The sequence below is a fragment of the Ptiloglossa arizonensis genome, chromosome 3 (genome assembly GCF_051014685.1).
Source record: "Ptiloglossa arizonensis isolate GNS036 chromosome 3, iyPtiAriz1_principal, whole genome shotgun sequence".
In the NCBI taxonomy this organism is placed as follows: Eukaryota; Metazoa; Arthropoda; class Insecta; order Hymenoptera; family Colletidae; genus Ptiloglossa; species Ptiloglossa arizonensis.
Window position 1 is genome coordinate 29,307,401 of NC_135050.1, and position 22,599 is coordinate 29,329,999.

At 46.7% G+C, this 22,599-nt stretch overlaps 1 protein-coding gene across 1 annotated transcript in view; it reads left to right on the forward strand.

Annotated features, from left to right (window-relative positions):
- The window catches only part of LOC143144950 (uncharacterized), a 59,894-nt gene that overhangs the window by 23,478 nt on the left and 13,817 nt on the right, over positions 1-22,599 (forward strand). Inside the window, exons 47-49 of the mRNA XM_076307832.1 lie at positions 6,335-6,411; positions 7,250-7,457; positions 8,321-8,416. Of these exons, the coding sequence (XP_076163947.1) occupies positions 6,335-6,411; positions 7,250-7,457; positions 8,321-8,416 (381 nt within the window). The remainder of the gene's footprint in view (positions 1-6,334; positions 6,412-7,249; positions 7,458-8,320; positions 8,417-22,599) is intronic.

Here is a 22,599-nt window from a genome sequence, read left to right on the forward strand (position 1 = left end):
CGGATATTGCTCGACGCACAGCGAAATTGCTGTGGCTCGAGACTGTCAGATGATTAGGTAACGCGTTTGTGGAGGAATTTTTGTTATAAATGCGACAGTTTCTGCGCAATCGTGTTCCAAAATCCGCGTGTTACAATTTACTCGTGTCCAACGAACGTATTTGCCCATTTTAAAATATCTCGGAATACGTAATAAATGTTAGTACGAGTTTTCAGGTACATAGTGCAAAATGACATTTGGAACGCGCTCGTCTATCGTATTTATGTAGACGCAAAATAGACATTTGTATAAAGGAAGAAATCTTAGGACAGATCTTAAAATCTGTCAAACTTCTTGTATCTTCTCGAACAACCGTCTTCGAAAACATTTTCTAAAAAAAAAAAAGAAAACTACTCGCTCTTCAGTCCCGTGAAAATGGCGTAACTTCCGAAAACGGAATGTTTCTCCGGAACGGGGAAGAGGGATCGTAATTTTTCCAACTCGGTATCTCCGTTACCGATCTAACGTTAACGTTCTAACGTTTCTTCGAAAGACCGAGTTTCGACCGGGAGGAATTGTCGTGTATCGTCTCCGCTCGATTGCATCGTTTCGTCGGCTTCGGTGTTCGCGACGTTTCTTCGAACGGAACCGATTACGCGATTGATAAGAGAACGAAGCCGGATGAACGCGCAACGCTCGATTTCCCGTTTCGTCGATCTTCGTTCCGTTCGCCTTGGATTGCGAGAAAAAAAAAAGAAAAAAAAATTGAAGAAAAAGAAGAAGAAGAAGAAGAAGAAGAAGAAGAAGAAGAAGAAGAAGAAGCAGCAATGACGTGTCACCGAAACAACAAAGTACCAACACGTTGACTGGAACGTTATCGTCGATCAGTTTCCCGTCAAGATTTTCGAAATTGTCGGTCAACGTCGTTTATTTCTCTCCCTTTCAGCCCGCTAATCCACGGAGGAGGAGGAGGAGGGGGAGGAGGAGGAGGTGGAGGAGGTGGAGGAGGTGGAGGAGGTGGAGGAGGAGGAGCGGCTTACTTCTCGCGTCGTGAAAACGCGTACATAGAGGATCGTAGGATGCCGGCACACGGCCGACAGAGCGTGCACTCGCGTGTCCGTGCTCCGCATATCCGCTCCCATGTCCCGGTATAGCTGCTTATATACCGCGGTTAAAAACAATGCGAGGAAACGAGCCATCTTTTCCTGCTGCAGAAGAGGAGCGAGCTGCACCTCCGTCCGTACGTCCGTTCGCTCGTCACGATCCACGATACACCGGAACCAACCGCGCCACCACAGACTCCACGGGCACCGCGCGAAAAATCCACGCGTTCCACTTTTATCCGTACCTCTTTTCCTCTAGCCGCTTCCTATCCGTTCTTCGTTTCCCGCCGAGGAACACGCACAGTCGTCGAACACCGTCGCGACCGCACCACGGGGATAACGACACGAGATCGAACACGCGTTCGATATCGTACGATCGATGGGTATATCGATCGATGGAGATAAATGTAATTTCACTCGGAAGGAAACCGATCGAACGAGTAACGAGTAACGAGTAACAACGAATAGGTAGAATTTCAAGATCGTTCGTCTGAATATTAACCCTTTGGACTCGAGAGGAGATCCTCGGTCGCCACCTGATTCGGTGTAGTATTTTCCATCCGGGAAAATTTCGTGATTTGGAATTCAAATTGGAATTGAAATATTACGTTCTTGTAGAGTGTGAACGTATCTCTCTGTAAAGAAACTAATACGATTAAGAATTTAAATTAAAATTATTCGTTAAAATCCCCGAGAAGCAAAGGATGTAATAGATAGCTGAATAAGTTTCGTCGTTCGGTAAGAAACGGCGCTATTAAGTTGGTCGATTAATTTTTTTTAAAGATGGTACTACCGTTCGATGAACATGTGCGTGGTTTCACGTAGATCTGTCGACTCATATATTTACAGTTGTTCAAAGTTGAAGTGTCACGGTATCTTTTTACAATGGAAAAAACGACAAAACTTATCGAACGATCCGGTACGTTTCGTTTTTCGTGGCGTTTGGCGAAGGTTCGTTTCGAATTTTGGCTCGCGAGTCGGGGACCGGGGTAGGGGGCAGGGACAGGGGGCAGCGGAGGCGCGAGTTTAATAAATTAGAGTTTCCTTGTTCGGGAAACGTTCCGCGGTTTATGACGAGAGGCTGACGAGGATCCGTGGCCTGCCGGCCGGTTTTTAATGCCGGAAGCGTCCCTCTTTCTCCTTCGGACCCCTCTGTTTCTCTCTTCCTCCCGACTTCCTCCCGTTTGTACCAGCATTTCTTTCGCCGGCAACATCTGTCGTCCGTCTTTTCTCCGTGAAACCTCCCGTCTCTTTCCCTCCGCTTTCTCTTCCCCCCTACCTCCTTTCCCCGTTTCCTCTTTACCTTCGTCTCCCCTTTATCCGCCGGTTTTTGTTCTTTTCTATTTCCCTTCGCGCTGCCTTCTCTCCCTTCGATATGTAGCATCTGTTCCGCTCGAGCGAACCTATTGCCAAATCGTCGCGAATTCCAACGAGTTCGACCTCCGTTGAACCATTCGTTTCTCGAGCGATGACGTTTCCCTCCTCCGAAAGGAATTTCAACCCCTTCGAGACCAATGTCGAACTCGTCGGTGAACAAAAACTTCCCAAACTCGCCCCGACGTTAACTTTTTAGCTTCTCGCGCCGCCACGGCGATGCAGATTTCTCGATGCAGATCTCTCGATGCGGATTTCTCGATGCAGATTTCTCGTCAAATAAATTTCTTTCTACGCCCGTTTCCGTACGTTTGTTTATTCGACGTCATCGTCGCGCAATTTACAAATGCAAAGTAACGACTAGAAGGAAAGGAGAAAGAAGCTCGTGTAACTGTACACGAAACAATTGGCGTTACGAGGAGACTCGAAAAACCGACGACGTTCGTCGTTGTCACGCATCTCGCGGAAAATATTCCGCCGATGCGTTGGAGAACATTCCGAGGCGTTTTCGAACTCGTGTACAGGATTTATATATCGCGGCGAAAGACTTCACGTTGGTTTTCGTGGGCTATTTTTAGATCGGTATCATTTTTTCCCTTTCTTTCTTTTTTTTTCTTTTTTTTTTTCTTTTCATTTCACGACCACGTACACGTTGATATTTGACGCGTCATTAATTGTCCCCCACCTCCGGCGGTGTTCTCTCATTCTCGTTGACCACGTCCCACGCTACACCCTTTTTTTCCCGTTCTCTCTTTTTCATTCATTCTTTCGACCACGGTCCTTTTACCTTTTTCCAGCGGATGGTATCACAATTCACCGTTCATCAATGAAACATGACTAGCTCTCGGTGTTTCGGTGAGTAGGCTCGTTTATCGGAGCGGTAGTGCCTTCTAATTGGCTCGCGTTTTTCTTTCCTCCTTCGCCGCCTCTCTCCTCCACCTCCTCCCCTCCCCATCCCTCCCCCTCGTCTTCTGCCCTCGTTCATCGCTGCCGGTTCATTCATTCGTTACGTAAAGGTCACGGGTTTCGACCAAGTTTGCGCTGCCAGTCCGTGAAACTTCAAGGGTTCGTAACGATCTTTTGCGTTCGGTTCGCGATCGACTTTGTCCAATCGACCCTCGATATCTCGTTTCGCGTTCCTCGACGATTAAAAATAAAACGTATACCGTCGATCCAGAAAGAAATGTTTAAATACCACGTTAGAATTTTTCCAATTTCACCACTTTCCAACCTACGAGGAAAAATCAGTATCGCGATCGATAAAAATATCGAACGAATTTTATTTCAACCGTCGCGTTCCCGCCTCACGAATCGATTTGCGGTAAAATCGATTACGGTCACCTCTCGTAGCTTCTCGATTCTTCAAGTATGCATCCGTTGTTCGCAACAATGTTAAAAAGCGTGTTCTAAATCGATTTTAAAGGGTATCGAATTCTGCGCGAAAAAATTAAACGAACTGTTTTTTTTTACAGCTGTTTCGTAATCGAATAATAACAGTATTTCGTTCGAGAGTATCGCAACTCCGTTCGTTGTTGAATTACGCTCGAGAGATAATCGAACCGTAAAGTAACCAAAAGTTAGGAGTTATCGGAATTCTCCTGGCACGAATTCGATTCGTGCGCGCGGATAATAAGGAAGCGAAAATATATTACCGATAGAGAAAGAAAATTTTAACGCGCGCCTAGCGATGCGTCAGACGTTTATGACGCGGACGAAACGCGTTACGAGTGTCTTACGGTGGTCCACGCGGAGAAACACGAACCACTCGTATCTTGTCCTAATATCGGAATGCGACGGCGCACCGGAAGTCTTAAAAACCCTTATCTCGGAAGATTCCCGGTAACGTATCATCTTCCCCTTGTCCTGTCTTTCCTGTCTCTCTGCTTTCGGTGAATGATTATCGGACTCCCCCGGCTGTTTCGGCTCGAAAATTAGCTTGTAAATATACCGACCGCTGCGCGGCCACTTTATCCACGGGCAATTAGTCGTACATTATCTTTCAAAAGTTCGAGCACGCCGAGAAAGAAATTCTTAAGCGTTGCACTCATCGATGCTCGACGTTAACGCTTCTCCGTTGCGTATATTCTCGGAGACGCGCTTCGTTCACACAGCGAATGGTACATTATTTTTTATCGAGCAACGTATCATCGAATCGATTTAATTCGCGAGTATTTGCGCGAGGGAATCGGAGTTATTTTTTTTTTAGATAATGTTGCATCCAGGTCGCGCGAAGTTGTGCGAAATATCGAGAAGTAAAAAATCCATTTTCGTGTTTTCAGTACCGTGCAAAAAATAAATGCTACGCTTAATTAAAAATATGAAAAAAAAAGAAACGGTCGAAATCAATTAAGTCGAACGAAAACGTTCTTGGGAAATTTCGAGGCTACTCGATGCTCTTTTTAAACGAGAGCGCACCGTACGTAGTGTACGATAATTGTGACTCAACTTGGAACGAGTTCAGTGACCATGGTTACTCAACGTTACGAATCGTGATCGTTTTCAATATTTGCACACGCGCAAACCGTTATCCACGTAGGACGAAGTTGCGTTCGCATTTCTGATACCCTGTACAGTAGTCGGGTCACAATATATACTCCGGTCTTGTAAACAGTACTACAAACAGTACTCGAATCGTATCGTAAATACTCCACTTTTTGTTCTTTTTTTTTTATCTCTCTTGCCGGCAAAACGAGCAGATTCATCCCCCGGGATATTTACAGCCACTCGGTGAAACGAACGCGGTCTCGACGCCGCTGTATCCACGATGTCGGGATTACGGACTCGCGAACACCATAATTTTCTTAATTCCTCTTACACGCGCCCGAGATTTTAACGCGCTCGACGCCGCGCGAGACTTCTTCCGATTGTTTCGTATCCGATTATGCGTACCGATAAGAGAGACAAATCGCAGTACGCGATTGTCCGTTCAAGGAGGTACGATTTTTGAATCGAGAATTTTTTGAAAGAAAGCTACTCAACAAATCGGTTTAATTTTTTTTTTTATCAGAAAGGGGATACATTGTAGATCACTCGGAGAAATTTTTATAGTCGCGGATGTGATCGAGAAATGAAATTCCGCGTTCGGTACTCACGGTAGTTCGATGCGAGAACGATCGACTTTTTTCGAACTCGTGAATGGTACGCGCACCCTTAACGAGGGTTTTGCTTCGGATAAATATCGTGAGTCATCGGTGACCCACGTGGCGCGGAACGTGTCGGGCTAATTTTAATTCCTGCTAGACACTCCCGAGATTCGGAGCTAACTTTAGACCCCCTCCCCCCGGTGGTTTCTCGATCAACGCGTCGATCGAACGATGATCGAGATCCGAGTCCGTGGTACGGTTTGTTTGTGGGTGCGTTTATTTCTCCGTGTCGCGTCTCGTCTCGTCTCGTCTCGTCTCGTCTCGTCTCGTCGCACCGAGCAGCCGAATCCGGACAGCATGCGTCACTAGTTATTTCTGCGACCCAAACAGACACACGCTTACGCGTTATAGCGCGCCACTGTATTTATGTTACGGTGACAGTGGTTTATGTTTTACCCTAATATTTTGTTTTCCTTCCAAGTACGGAACTCCGTTGCGCTCGAATCAATCGAGCGTTCCCGTTTCAGCGTCGCGACGCGAACGATACTTTTTCATCTTCGTCGCTTTTTTTCTTGCGACGATCGTCGTATCGAAATGCGTCTCGGTCGTTCGACGTTACTTTCTTCTTATTTTTTTTTTTTTTTTTTTTTTTTTTAGAAATTTAAAGCGAGCGAGGTTTTAAAATAAATTCCCAGAGAGTCCTTGACATCGTCGAAAGTAGAACCAGCCTATCGGACGATGGAATATTTACGTAAATTTCTCGTTGAAGATCAATGTTTCTCGATTTTGTTCCAGTATGCTGGAATTCGTATCGGTCCCGTGGTCAAGAAGGATGTCATGAAGGCGTCCATTATGTTGGAACACGACAGTCAGTAAGTACATTTGAAAATAATTCTCACCGCAGGATAAACGAGGACACTATCGTTCGATAATCGCGTCTTCTCTGCGCTATACGGCACGTGACAGTCCCGAGCCTTTTGCTCTCAACGAACAGATACCGTAACCGAATGCTCGAGTCGAGTAGTGCGTTTCTGATTCTTTTTTCAATCGATCCTGTCTTGGTATAGATTATTTTTTTACATTCTAAACTATTACGGTAGATGCTCCTGTATTTTCTCAGTTCTCTCGTCTAAAGAATATTTTGCCTTCGTTGTTTCGTTTACATATTCGGGAGATTTTTCGACCAAGTATCTCGATTGTACCATAGAACGGAAGAAGGCGTCAGGGTTAACCGTTTGCACTCGAGGCTTCTTTGCTACCAGAAATCGACGCCTCGAGAAAATCCTTCAAGTCGTAAAATTAATCCGAAACGAAACATTTTGATATACTTTGCATACACACGTTTACACTCCACAAGTAATATTTAAATTCCAATTTGATTTCCAAACTACCAAGTTTTCCTGGATAGAGAATAGTACGTTGAATCGGGTGACGACCGAGGATCCCCTCTCGAGTTCAAAGGGTTAACCATTTGCACTCTGAAACGAAACGAAACATTTTGATATACTTTGCATACACACGTTTAAACTCTACAAGTAATATTTAAATTCCAATTTGAATTTCAAACCAAGTTTTCCCGGATGGAAAATAGAACGGTGAATCGGGTGACGAGCGAGGATCTCCTCTCGAGTCCAAAGGGTTAACATCGCTCGATCGATTACCATTGGTACACCCCGTAGAATTGTCACTGTGACGTGGTTGCGCTTGCAGATACGCTACGATCCTCGCTTTCGACGTGAAGATCGAGCGAGACGCTCAAGAATTGGCCGACACCCTCGGGGTTAAGGTCTTCCAAGCGGACATCATTTACCACCTCTTCGACAAGTTCACCGCTTACAGAGAGGAGCTGAAACAACGCAAGCGGGACGAGAACAAGCATATCGCCGTGTTTCCGTGCAAGCTTCGTATCTTACCGCAGGTACGTTATCGGATTCCACGGTGAACCCGAGCCCTTTTCTCGTTTCGCGAAACGGAGCAAACGTGATCGTCGTTAACCCTCTCGGTCCTGGCGGGACTATCTGTGGGCGCGGTGAACATTTATAGGCGTTCGACGAATATGGTCGAATAACGGCGCACGCGTGATTTCCGTACACGGTGTCGAGCGTTCTTGGCGCTTGAGTAATCCATCGGGGAGATCTCCCCAGTTTTCTCGATGAATCACTGACAACCGAACCGGGAGATTTACCGTGACGTACGAAAGAGACTCGTTGTCCCGGTTCGATCGATGATATTCCAAACGAAGAACATTGTATCGCCTGGACCGTCGTAGACAACTTCGAGCGACGATAACGCGGAACTTGTCGCTCCGATGTTGCAAAGATTCGAATGGGACGACCGACGCGTTTGTGCGTATTTTCCCAAGACAGAAACAGTTCGACGAACCAAGGATCGGTCGTCCGTTCGCTAAGAAGAAATTTAATACGGATTCGATGCAAGGGCGCGTTTCATTTTTCTTCCTCTTTCAAAGACGTAGTTTCGAAACTCCAAGCTCGAAGAAACATCCCTTTAATTCTCTATCGCGACGATTTAAAGGTGGACGATTTTTCGATGGATGATTTTCGATGCTCGTGTCGAGTTCGCGTACCGATTTCGAATCCACTCGAACAGGGTTGAGTTACAGGGTGCGCGAATCGCGCGGGACTCGCGGAACTCGCGGAACGGGCGTGACCCGGTCGTTCGTGCGAGTGTCAGGATCGAAGGGGGTTAAAAGCGTCCGTGTCGGAGCGAAAGTGGCGTTCGCGGACAGATTTCGTTTTGAAAGGCCACTCGTTTCTATTTCAGTACATCTTCAACTCCCGAGATCCTATCGTGATGGGCGTGATGGTCGAGGCCGGAATCGTCAAAGAAGGAACTCCGCTCTGCGTGCCCAGCAAAGACGTGAGTATTATTTTTATATTATTTTTGTTGTCCCTCCCACCCGAACCGCTCACCGATACGGTTTCTCTCCGTGGTCCGGTGGTGGGACCTCCTCGAATGCACCGTGCGTTATCACGGAATGGCTCCGCGTTCTATCGTACCGCGGAGGAATACAAATCGAAGGGAAGTTCTCATCGCCGCGCGAGCATAATTGCATCGCGAAAAGAATATGGAAAAAAGAAAAGGAAGAAGAAGAAAAAAGGCGGGGAAAAAAGGAAAGAAAAGAAAAAAGAGAGATAGAGAAAAAAAACGTCCGCTCGAGAATTAATTTAACAGTCCCGTCACGGTAGCCGCCCCGCCTCTTTTCCCTCCGCGGCTTTGAATACGATTATCAGCGAATTCGAATCGAATCCTTAAGGGGCTCCGCGGAGTCGGCGTCGTGCAACCGCGCGCGCGATTTGCTCGCCGCGGCGCGTAGGTGAACTCGTTCGTTGGTCGTCGATTCGTTGGTCGGTTCATTGGTTGGTTGGTTGGTTGGTTGGTTGGTTGGTTGGTTGGTTGGTTGGTTGGTTGGTTCACGGGGAAATAACACCGATCCAGTTGGCCGTCGATCGATCGCCACGATCGAACGCATATAAAACCGCTGGAGCCTCGCCGGTTTCCTCGACTCTCTTTCTCTTTCCCGTAGGTGTGGACCAGCGCCGAGCGACCGGACCGACGATATCCTCCGGCTGTCGATTATTTCGCGGCGTAACGTTTTCCCTCGCGTTCACCTTCGCCGTTTTCGCGCGTTCGTGCGCCACGGTTAAATAACAATTACGAACGCCGCTGGGGCCGCGTTCGAGCCGCCGTGGAACGCTCGCAGCCCGCCAAGTGTCGCCGCGGAGATTCGAACCGCTTTCCCTCGTGCTCGCGACACAAACGCAGAAACCGGGGGACGCGAACCCGTGTTTCCCGTCGAACGAGCTGCAGTTTCGTACGCTGCACGATGCACCGAGGACGAACGGTGTCTCTGGACGGGTACTCGATCCTCCTGGCTTACGAGTACGTCGAACGTTCGAGGGAAAAGCACACTTTCGAAACGAGGGGAAAGTCGGGACGGTTAAAAGTCTTATCCGGACGAACGACTTTTGACGCGTTGTTCGTCCGAGAAAAATGATAACCCGATTCGTAAGACGAAATTGTGTTTCACCTGGAACGAATGAATGGTCGTTTGTCGTTCGAATTACGTTTACGTCCGTGTACCGTTAAAATACATGGAACGTTCGCGGCGACTATTCGATCGTTTCGAGTTTCGTTACCGTGATCGTTCGTTACGGGCGTGGAAATCGTGCTCGCTTCGATATCGGGAAAACTAGAAGGTTGTTCACCGTGGAGATTCGATGTATCGTGATCGGAACGATCGACGTTGTTCTCCGTAGAGGTTTTTCTGAAAATTCGAAGGGATTATCGAGTCGGTCCCATCGCTGGCCGGTCTCCTTCTCTTTCTCGTAGGAGTGAAACTGGTGGGTAGCCGTTCTTTGCAGCCTCGCCTTACGCGGTAGCACGCGAACGCTACAGGTTGCCTAGCCTCGGAGCCCGTAGGCGTCGCGATGCCATTAGCAGCCTGCAAATTCCCCGGTAAACAAAAATTCCCAAGTATACGCTCTCGTGAAATCCACCCACGGCCCGCCGCGCCGCACCGCACCGCGGACCCGAAATGATTTACTAGGCAAATGGTTCGCCTCCGAATGGTCGCGTTATTTGCGCAAGATCGTTCGAAGATTTTCGTGCGTGGGAACCGTTTCGTTTATCCGAACTTGAGCTGTCCCGATCCTCGTTCCAGGAACGTTCGATCGATCCGACGATTCGTTCGATCGTTTGGTCGAACCTTGCGCGTTGCTCGAACGCAACCAGGAACGCGTAGTTTCCCTTTCGTTCTCGCGAACCTTGCGGAAACTCGTACACCGCCATTGATCGAAAGCTCGGGTTAGAATTTCAAACTTGGACGAAAATTTCGATACGAAAACAATTTGGAAAGGGGAACGTAGAATTATAGAATAAAACGTATCGCTACGAGAGAATAAGAATCCAACGTCGGATGTATTACAAACTGGGTGAAAGTTTCGATACGTAAAATGAAAGAATTTAGAACGGAAGGGTTGAATTCCAGAATGAAACGTATCGTCGCGAGCGAATTAAAATTCAACGTCGGATGTATTCCAAACCGGATGAAAGTTTCGATACGAAAAATGAAAGAACTTGGAATGGAAACGTAGAATTTCAGAACGAAACGTATCTCGACCAGGGAATAAATATCCAACGCGATAAATCGGTGCGCCGATTGATCTCTTTCGAACGAAACTCGGTTCGGTTCCGTTCGGAGCAGTGTTCTGTGTTTCACGGAGCATTGAAAAAAACGGAAGGAACGCAAGATACGCGCGGGACCGATCACGCCACGGGGCCCGGGCAAACCGAAGTGGACTCGACTCGAGAAACCTAAAAATAAGAACGCGTGATATTTTCTCCGGGTTGAAATCGTGTCCGGTTAAACAAGAAGCGTTGGACGCAACGATGCTTGACTTTTAACATTTCCCGGCGTCTCTTCGGTCGGGGTAGCGAAGTCGACGGGATATCGCGGCGTAACTCGCGATATTAATTCACCGGGAGATCGAGCAGAAACCGAAGATGGAGGGGGAAAGAAAGAAAAAAAAAAAGAAAGGAAAAGGGACGACAGGCGGCGAAGTGCGGTAGTCGGGGCCGCTTTCGATCTCGCGGTTACGTTTCGAATGCAAATGGGGGCATAAATTATATCCGATTCGATAATATCGAAGTCGCATGTGGGTGATAGTAACGCGTAAAATTCGTATCGGGCGCGTTGCACGGGGCATGCATCCGCGTGTGTCCGGCTGCGTGTGCAACGAGCATTTCTCGCCCGCGCGTAGAAAGCAGCTCCGACCACGTTGCTGGCCCACGCGCGCGTCCACGCCGAACGCGTGCATGTACACTTCTCTCGGCCCTACCCTGCTTCTTCGCAGCATTTTGGCCTTTCTTAAAATTCAACGGAAATTCCATCGGTAGAAAGCGCCCGACTAGCCGTTTTTTTTTATCACCGCTACCGAACACCGCGTCGGTGGTCGTTACCGTTCGTCCGTGCTCGATTTTAACATCGAGTGTCCCCGCGAATCGATCTCGCGACTCACAATTTACGAACGAGTACGTTTCGATCGTTCGTGAGTCTCTACAGCGAAGACGTTTCGTATTTGTTTTCTTTCTAAAGATCTCTCTTTCTCGACAATACCACGCCGAATACCACGAATCCTCCGTTCGGTACTATTCGTTCGCGTTGTCGATAGATCGCTTCGAATTTACCAAGAACCCGTCGATCGATCGCGCAGCAGCGTTTCGTTTCGAAACGTTTCGCGCATTGGAATTCGCACGTTGGAAATATCGGTTCGTTTGCACGTTCCCCGTCTGCGTTTTACGACGCATCGACTCGAGTTCACCGAGACCGATCCAATCGGTTGTACTCGTTGAATTCCGAAACACCCTGTACGTTCGTTGTTCGTATCCACGCTGCCGGTTTCGTTCGCTCGGAGAAGAGTTTTAATCTGTTCCGAGTGTCGATACACGAGCCGGTTATGTAACAAAGAATCGCGCACAGTGAACGCGGGAACGTCGGTGAATAGAGCCGGTCGGTATCTCTTGTCGCGATACTTTTTATTGGCAAACGATGATCCGGACCGGATGTCGGATATCACGAAACCTAGTTGGCTTAGGTCAGGTCTCAACTCCGCGCGTCGAAACGCCGAATGGATCTTTGCGCGCTCGCGAGCGGGAGGAGAACGAGATACGGGCTTCTCGTGAAAGAAAGACGCGAACCTCGCGCGGAAAAAGAACCTCGCGTGGCACTCCTTGTACGTGATTCCGCAAGCGTCGCGCGAATTTTGCCCGTTTCGTTCCCGGCGGGCCGACCACGAGCCGTTCGAGCGCGTGAATTCGGGCAGCGAATTCGGACACGAATCGACCAACGACTAGCGTTCGATAGACGCGACGAAAAACCGAATGGGGATAATTCGACGATTGAACGAACCGAGCCCTCTCGCGTATCGAATTCGATCATTTGGAAAAACGATACGCGAGCTCGTGTTTCCAGGCGTCGGATTAATCGATCTCGAACGACGCGGATCCGTAGATGGAATTCCCTTCGATTCCGAGTTACTTATATTTTCGGTAAATCGTGTTACCAGACACTTTTCGAAACCTTAGAAAGGTTCACCCTCGTTCGAAATATCGTTCTTCCATCCGAAATTCTCGTGTAAGTAAAATCTCTCGTTGGAAAAAGTTTCACGCGAGAGTTTTTACGTTTCGTTGCGCGAGAACTTACTCCGACCGTGTGTTCGAATATTCTCCGGAAAAGTCTCGAGAATTTTCGAGTCACGCAACGTCGAGATAGAGAACCGTGGTTATCGCGAGAGACAGTTGTTGCATCGATGTTGTCGATCGCTCGCGAAACTGTAAAAAAGTTCCCGGAATAGATTCAATCGTCAGAGTTCGACCAGACTCTTCGAACGGTGTACGATAGATGCGGTCTCGGGACTTGCGAAAGCGTAGTCGTTCGTCGCGAGGATTATTTTGTCGCGCGTATTCGGTGCGATTCGCGGGTCCCACGGGCGGAAGATCGATCGATTTTCGAAGAACGAAAACTATTACCGGGATTGGAGGCATTTCCTCGGCCGACATCGTTATCGGGCGTGTACGCGCGTTGCGCAACGGCCTCGATAGGCGCTTTAACGTCGAGCGGAAATCCGGCGGATTCTTTTAGCCTGCCGTTTTCTTGCCGTTCCGCCATTCCTTTTCTTCGTCTTATCCCTTTTCCTCTTTTTCTAGCGGCCGTCTGGTGTTCTTGCTCGCCGCTCGATGACCCGAACCTACGCTCGCGATACTTTTCCATTTGCGAAAACTCGACTCGCACTCGACTCGTACACGCGACCATTGAGAGGATCTTTTATCGTGGAACGTGTTCTTTCGCATATTTTTCTCGCTTTTGTTTCACAGAGAGACCGGGAAACTTCTACCGTCGCCATTCAGCCCACGCGTATGATTCCAGTTTCGAAAACTTTGGCAAAGTTTTCAAAAGGGACAATTTTCCCAGCAGAAACGTTTCCACGATTCTAAATTTACCAAATTTTCGCAGCTGGTCGCGAAAAAGATACTTGGAAATATTTGGAGATATCGAAGCGAGACTAGACGCGATGGAAATTTTCTTTCCAACGTTATTTTTTCAATTGCCCGTATCACCGAGGTTTCTCCACTCGTACGCGCGTACATTATTCCGTTGCACGTTATACGCGACTCTTGACCCGTTATTTTACATTCGGCCGTTACAAACGATGCGACCTTAAAACGACTCGGGAATCTAGAATTTTAAATCGAACGACATCGTTCGGTATAAATGTTCAAAGTTCGTCCGAAACGACCAATGACATTCGTTCCGTCGCATTTTACGACGTGTTATCGGCTCGTGATAAACGTTTGCTTCAGCCTTTCCACGCAGGAAAAAGTGCAATGCGATGTGAGATCTGGGTGAGCGCGATAGTCGTATTGCGCGATCGCCACGTTCGAATCGGTGGTTTTTCGTTTCGAATTCCGTAGGTGTAGATCGCTGCGGGTTGTATCGTTACCACCGTTAACGTTGAATAGAACCACGCTAGAGAAACGAAATACGTAGTTACGCGTAACGGATCGGAGTACCGGTGACTTTGAAAGTTCGGAAAAAGAACGTTCGTCTTGCAACGTAACTCGTCGAGATGGTTCCAGCATCGTTGAAACCAAACCGGTGAATCGAGCGATCTGTTACCGAGCTGGACACCCTGTACAACGGTTTATTACGATCGTACCGGCCACTCTGGCGTCAATCTGTTTACGGTCGTGCAATGGTTCATCGGCACTCGACGGTCCACGTTGACAGCTTTACACGGTGATGCATAATTTACGTCCAAGTATCGACGTTTATCGTGGAAAAAGAGGAATTACAAACGAATGCTTAGAGTTAGGAGGACCTCGGGACCGAACGTGAACAAAGCAGTAGCTCGTGGACGATAAGTTACTCGTCTCGTATCTTTTCGTCTATCCGAAATCAATTTTTCTTTTTCGCGCGACCGACTATACCGTACACGCGGTACGAGTCGGAATCGATCGATCGCGTCTCGAAGCTCGCATCCCTCGTGCAAAGGATGCTTCGAACCCTTTCGCGAAGTCGCGTCGACTGAGAACTCGAGACAGGTAATCGGTGAAAAAGAGCCTGTCTAGCGGATAGACGAGGGCTCTTTTATCGTCGCAGGTTCAACGCCGAGCTATCTTCGCGCGAGAAACGCGATCAATGGCCGCGCGAAAATCGTCCGGTCCGATTCAGGTGCGCGCAGTGCTCGGTACACGGTATCTCGAGTGCGTTGCTCCGATCGAGCGTTTCTTGTTTCGATAAGGTACGAACTGCTCGTTCGTGGCTCTGACATTCGACGAATAGAACTATGTACAATTTTACCGGCCGTTAAATAATCGCTGCGAAACTCTTGTACCGTACAATGGTGTGCATTAATATACGATAACATTTTTACGCGGTTGAAAGTTTCGAACGAGTTGCTCTCGTTGAACGAAAATGAAAATTCGAGTCGTAGAATTCGAACGTTCCATAAATAAAAAGCGTCGGAAGTAAAAAATCGGCTAGCTCGTTTATTTCGTCCGTCGTTCGAATCGAATTTTGCTCATCTTTCGAGCGCGATACGGTCGCTTTGGAATATTTGTAAAAAAAGACGATGTTCGAACCATCGAATCGTATCGTTGCGTTCTTGGTTCGCGATCGCGCAATCGTCGGTGTTTAAATTCGAAATCGGTGGCTGGAGGTTCGAGGAGAATTCGATATTTCGAGTAAGCGGTGGAACGGTTGCCGGATTAATCGTAACCGTCGAATCCATCGACGCAGCGATCGTTCCAGCGTATTATTTTAATACGATAATGGGGCACGGAGCATAATTAGCGGAACTAGCGGCGTTACAGATTTAAACGCGACTTCCCGTCGGTCGTCGGTTCGACGTACGACGATAATTATATCAAGGAAACGCGAAGGAGATTTTCGAGCCGCCACGAATTATATTCCCGTCCGTCCCGAGTGACAGGAACTAGAAACTCCGTGGTGTGTGAGTCCCCTTCCGGCGGAAGGCCGCTCGTAACGTTCTTCCTTTCTCCTCCCCTCTCTCGTTTTCCTCCCGATCTGTTCTCTCTCTCTCTTTCCCTCCTCTCCGTCCGTCTCTCTCGCGAACGCGCGCGCGCGCGCGTGCGCTCCTCACCCCTCTCGTTTTCCGTCCTCGTTCGTTCAACAGGTATACCGGAGCGCGTTTGTAAATTTACTGATCGCGAGTAGAAAATTAAAACGTCGAGAGAAGAGGATCGGCCGAGCGGGAACGCTTCCCCGCGATGGAAGCTAATTAACGAGCACGCGAACGGAACGCGATACGTACGCGTTCCCATTATCGGGCCGCGATACGCGCGAGCCGTACGATTCTTTCGACCGAGCGATCGAAGCGTACCGGAGATCGGCTGGGAACATCCTTGTCCTCGTCCTCGTCCTCGTCCTCGTCGTAGACGTCGTCGTCGCGGAGAAATAGAGGACGAGGGTTTCGAAACATCGAATACGGGGACAACCTTCCGACAGTCGACCGACCGCGCAAAAAGAGGAAGAACGACGGCTAATATTAGAGAAAAGGTCGAAATCTGGAGAAGAAGGGCGTACGAGCGGAGGAGGTGTCGGTCTTCTCGAAAGAGAACCGAAAGGAAGCGGAAAAAGAAAAAAAAAAAGAAAAGAAAAAAAAAAGGCCTCGGTGGACCGGGACACAGGGGAGGGGAGAGAAACAGCTCGAAGATGGGTTTATTAAACGGGGCGAAATGTTTCTTGAAAATACGAAGCGACAACGAGCGAGAAATAATTATCGTCGAGAGGAGCAACCGTTCGGTAAAAATAGTTGCCGCCGAGTACGAAATATAAAACGAGATAATTGCGCGACGAGTTGGGAAAGAAGTAGTCTCGGGGCTCCCGGCGCGACTCGAACGGGCATCGTAACACGAATATAACGCGACTCGTTGTTGGGATCGAACCACTCGTACGAATCGCAATCGCTCGGAAATCGGATACTCGGATCGCGAGTACCCCTCGACGAAAGAACATCGTTGTCTTCCTCGAGAGACCAACGACACAGCGATTAGAGAAATTAAATGCCAGCAGCTCGTCGAACGCTTCTCCGCTCGGAGAAGATCGTTTTCGCGCTAAAAGGTGGGAAACGGTATCCTGGAACAGGTATCGTTCAGTCTGGATCGCGAGGCTCGACTCCAGTTTCTCTACGTCTCTCGAAATTTGTCTTCGAAACGATATCACGGCCGTAGACTCGAAAAATGTCCGTTCGATCGATCGTGTCTCGAAATGTTACACACCGCGGGAAGAGATATCGGAATACATTCCGTTCCGTGAAACACCACCGCGGGAATCGTCCAAAAACAATATTGGAATCGTTGCGTACGAAACGACCGATTACACAAACCCGTCAAGTTTTTCTCCGTTGCGACATATTTTCTCAGACGACTAAAAAATGCTGCCAGATGGTGTCCATCGAGGCTCGAAGCTAGAATACGATGCGAACGACACGGTGTACGTTACGTCGGATGTTTTAATACGAAACAACCGACAACTATCGGTGGATGGTGGTCCAATTGGATAAACGTTACCTCGACTGGGGTTTTGGAAGTAATAAAAGTATTGTCTCCGACTCTTGGAACTCTGTCGATAGTGGGCTCAAATACGAACACTTGAAAGCTATAACGGGCTAACCGTCTTTTATTTCTGACTTTCAGTTTCCTAAATTTCGTTCCACTAAACGGACAGAACGTGTCTGTTCTATAATTGTATCTCTTATTTTCTATCTTTGATTAACCCTTTGCCCTCGTATTAAATTAACCCTTGTATTAAATTTGGACACGGGTGTCGTACCGGTCGGAATTAATTTCCCTTGAAAAATCAGCGATACGCAACACGTAAGATTACGAAGGACAAATAAGATTTATTAATTCTTTCGTGAACTTTAGATACATCTTCGTACAACAATGTGTTTCAATGTAATGTTTTTATGTAAGAATTATATTTTATAGTTCTCCATCGTGCGGTACCTTTCAAAACAGTCTCCAATATACAGTTCTGTATGTTCTTTTCGACTACATGTATCGTAAAAATAATTAGTTCGGTGTCTTCCGCCCTTAATCTTTCCATTCGAACACACAGAACAATCTTTACTCTTTACATCTTCATAGTGCCACAATATATGCAGTTTTTCACCAAGCTTTTCCTCTTTACTAAATTCCGTTGTCTCTAATAGGAGCACCGTATTGGTTCGTGAACAGATTCTTTGAACATTCAGTTTCGTTCGGAGAAAGTGTAAATACATAGTTGAACAAAGTATAAGATTAATATGGTTCCTTGGTCTGGTGGTTGAGAGCAGACACACGTCCGTAAAGGGTTAAATTGCTGTTTCGCTAAACGCGTGTAAACCGTGGGTGTTTTTAACACCAAACCTACCGACATTTCATATATACCTAATCCTACCATGAGCGGTCAAACGACCGCTCTAAAAAAACATATTTATCTTAATATAGAAAGAGATTTTAGCCAATTGGATAGTAAACAAAATATTTTTCCGGTACTACGGTAAAAACTCGCTCTCTACTTTTCTATTTATAAAGATTTATTTACCTTTATGGATTTTCAGCATATTTTTTACAAATTACAGCATTTTGTACTGCACATTTTCCACATACGTATTTTTTACATTTTGTACAAATTTTGTTAGTCTTATTGACTTTGCAATATCTTATTCGATAAGATTTCCGTACAGAAGAATCCGTAGCTGTGTTTATTATTGTTTTTGATGAACATTTTTCGCTTAGCTGTCTTTCCTCCTGATATTCGGTCCCATGTTCTTCTGCCAATTGAAATAGAAATTCTTGCCTCGATATTTCTTCACCCGTTGTTTCTTTATATAAAATCCAAGCATTTATCCCGGCTAAATCCAAAATATTGAAAAATATCTGTAAAGGCCATCTTCGACATTTAGATTTTACACTATACTTTCTGGCCATTTGATCGGTTACATCTACACCGAATTTTGTGCTACTGTAAAATCTAATTGTCTCTGGTATACGGGTGTCACTTTTTTCAATTTCAACGGATGAATGTTACGATCAATAATCAAGGAAAATGTTGACTCAACTTTGCCCTTTATAATATTTCGTTTAGCGTATCCTGTCGGTCCTGATATTTCCTTGAAAATATTATAAATCGGTGCTCTTCCACGATTAGACCCTTCCTTTATTTTTTGTCAAACAGTTCCGTCCATAGCAGTTTCAATCTCTTCTTCATTTTCACTTTCGGAACTAACTATAAATCTCTTTCTTTTTTGTCCTTTTCGTATATTCAAAATATTCTCTTCGTCCGTATCGCTATCGGATAAGCCACAATTATTTTCTGCTGCATCATTATCAATATCGGAAACTTCTTGGTCATCTTCCGAACAATCCTCGTCGATATTATTTATTTTATCTAATAAATTGATATTCCTCGAATGTCTTGATATTTTTGGGAGTGAATATACAAATGATAAAGTAAAAACTAAAATATAAAAATATAAATCAAACGGGGTAAAAACATTGAGACCAGAAATAAAAAAACAATTATAAATAATACCACAAAATATTGTTGGATCTGTCGACTTTGTCGAAACTATCACTTATACCGCGTAATAATTTCTATTGTACACTGCGAAATTTCGATGCTCTCTGTTAGGATCACAAAACCGTATTGTCGTCCAAGGAACGATATGTATTTGTTCCAATCGCGCGTTTGTTACGAAGAATATAGTTGTAAATAACATGAATTTTTCAAGCGGTCAAATGACCGTTCGTGGTAGGCTAGACGTGTTATAAATTTTTTTTGGAAAGTAAATAATAAAAAAAGTTGCGAATATTAAAAAATGGGTTGTATGTATATTATAGGAAAAGTCGATAAGCTACATGGTCGTACAATAACGTTCTATACGAGAAATTCTAAATGAAATTTCAAAAGCGGTCGTTTGACCGCGCATGGTAGGTTTAGCGTTAAAGCTAAAATCTGCAACACCGTTGAAAGTTTCGTCGCGAGTTGGTCGATTTGATCCGCAACGGTTCGACGGAACGAGACCGAGATCCTTTTGGTAGAAAAGGGGCCAGAGGGTGAAAGGGTAACGGGTCGGGGGTGAAACGAGGATACGTGGGACAGCGTATCTACGTTTCGAGCGTCTACCAAGTGATAAACGACCGGAAGGAAGCCAGAGGCGTTTCCACGAAAGTTACGGGCAAACCGGAAGGCCGAAAGACGGGATGTGGTTGGTGGGTAAGTGGCGTCGACGCGTCAGTGTGCGCGTATTCTGCCCCGTTCCAGCTTCTCTCTCGTTTCGTCGTGCTTCTCTAAGTAGGCAGCTGGTTAACGTTGCTATCGTAGCGAACCAACGAAGAAAAAGAGGAGAAATAGCCGGGGAAAGAGCGATAAAGAGGGCGGAGGAAAGACGCCGAGAGTGAACGAGAGAGAAACGCCGTGCCGGCCGGATGTCGAGTTTCCAATGTCGAGTAGATCGTTTTACCCGGGCTCGCGATTAATTTTGCCAACGGTGAATACCGACGATAATCGTCGCGTCGACGAAACGGCTCCGAATACGCGCCTACCGATCGAAAGAATATACGCTTATCGCGCGTTACACGGAGAAGCGTTCCGGTTCCGCTGGCCTCGAGTTTTCTTCAATGTCCACGGCTCGTTTGGTTCGATTTCCCGAGATCGATCGTCCAACGTACAACGAAACTCGAAACGAATGGACTCGCGGTGCGAAGAGCACGCTCGTCGACGAAACGAGTTCGAATACGCGCCTCACGATCGAAAGAATTTACGCTTATCGCGCGTTACACGGAGGAGCGTTCCGGTTCCGCGGACCTCGAGTTTTGTTCAATGTACACGGCTCGTTTTGTTCGATTTCCCGAGATCGATCGTCCAATGTGCATTGAAACGCGAAACGAATAGACTCGCGGTGCAAGGAGCACGCGCGAGGACCGATCTTCTGCGCGAAGAAATAAGATTTCTCGAACGCGACGAAGTCGATACGATCGACGCGATTTCAACGGTGCAGGATATCGATGGATGTCGCGTGGAGAAGGTTTGGGACAGGTTGGAGAAACTTTTGGCAACGGAGGGCCAACGAGGAACGAACTGTCGTCGAAGTCGAAGGATTTTTATCAAATTGAGATCGAGGATCGCTAGGGGAGTTTCGGACGGAAACTCGATGTGGGAAAGAAGGGAAAACGCATCGATAATTGAGAGTAAATTGTTTCGTTGCGTTCTAAACGGAGACGGAACGTCGTCAACTTGCTCGTAGAAAAACGATAGAAAGATTATGCGAGACGTATCCGACGTTTTTCGTTTCAAAGCGCGTTCGATGGTACCGTTCGACGAACACCGTACCGTTTCAACGCCCACCTTCACTTTGGGTCCGTTTACCCGAATTTTTTACGACTTCTCGTAATTCGAGTTCCGAATTCGATTCTCGAGTTACTCGATCGCACGTGGACCATTCGCGCGTTGTCTCCGAAGGAAAATAGTCGCACTCGAATGGTCGATCGATGTTGGTAAATTTCGGGACGAGGCGATCGGGTAACTTGCTCGTCGAAAGAGCGTGCGAAACGTAACTCGAGTCCAAAGCGAATTTATTTATTTATTTGTTTATTTATTTACTACAAAGGGAAATAAACGTAACGCGTAAATCGAAGAAAGGAGATTACGAAAGATCGTTTAACCGACAACGAAATTTTGCGAAAGATAGATACATTGAAAAAGTCGAAAGATACGAAGTATTTATTAGCCGAAGTACGAATGCGAATAATAGAAGGTACGAGTAAACTCGAAAGATTTTGAATTTACGTTAGTTGAAAACTGTCCACGATCGATTCGATAATTTACGATTTTCAACGAAAAAGATAAGTCGGCAATAGTTGTACCAGATTCGAGCGATTTCGGTTTCAGCGTGCTCGTAACTTGACCATAGTCGCGATTGGCAACATCCATAGGTGCATCTAGTCTATAAGACGCAAATCTTGAGAATCTACGTTGCACTTTCTCGTTTGTACACAATTTGCTCAGGTGACCGAACAACGAAGGCGTATTCGAGTCGCGACTTAACGAGAGTACGATACACTGATCCAATACCGTGAATGTTGTTAAAATCCGGGTCGAAACCTTTCGTAAAACCGAGCTGCTCGTAAGCCGTGTTTACGATATTGTAAATACGAGGAGTAAAATTTAGCAAAGCGATTCCCAAATCTTTCACCATTGGATATGCAAGATAACGGGGAACCGCGCATTTTGCGATGGAAAATATTGGGTCGTTTGGAAAGTGATTTCGTTTACCAAAATGTAGAATATATAACTTAATAAAATATTTATACGCTGTAAAAAAATCGTGTTTCGTTTTCACGGAAAAAAAAAGAAACGAAATGACTTTCCGAACAACCGTTAATAACGAGACGAGAAACGCGATACGACCCGAGTAACTTCTCGACGTCGAAGTTCGAAACATTGACGACTCGGCGAGATCGGTAGACGACGTCCGTAGAATTCGAAGGAGGTTCGACGCGTTCGCGAACGAAACGCTCTTTGTTATTCACCGTTGTACAATAGCGAGGAAACGAGAAGAAGAGTTTTCGGTGCACGCCGGCGTCGTCGTCGAACTCGGTACGTTCGTTCGCGAAACGCTCGATAAATCAAAACGGTGCGTATCGCGCGTGTGTGCCCGCGATGCGCGCGTTAGATTAGATATCGATCGAAGTATCGACCGAGTGCATAGTTCGCGACGAGACGATCGTGACGCTCGCGATAACGTTCGAGATCCGTTTGTTTGGTCGTCGAGCGTGGGATCTCGATTCGGAGAGTCTTTTAATCGCGGATCGAGCGTTGTCGGTGTTTTCCACGGGAACGGAGTGTATCTCCAGGGCGAGCCGGTATTTCACGTAGGCTTGAAAATACTCGCGGTATCCGCTGGAGGAGACCTTACGAGGGAGAGAGAGGGAGAGAGGGAGAGAGAGAACGCCGCACAAATCTCAATTTGTGC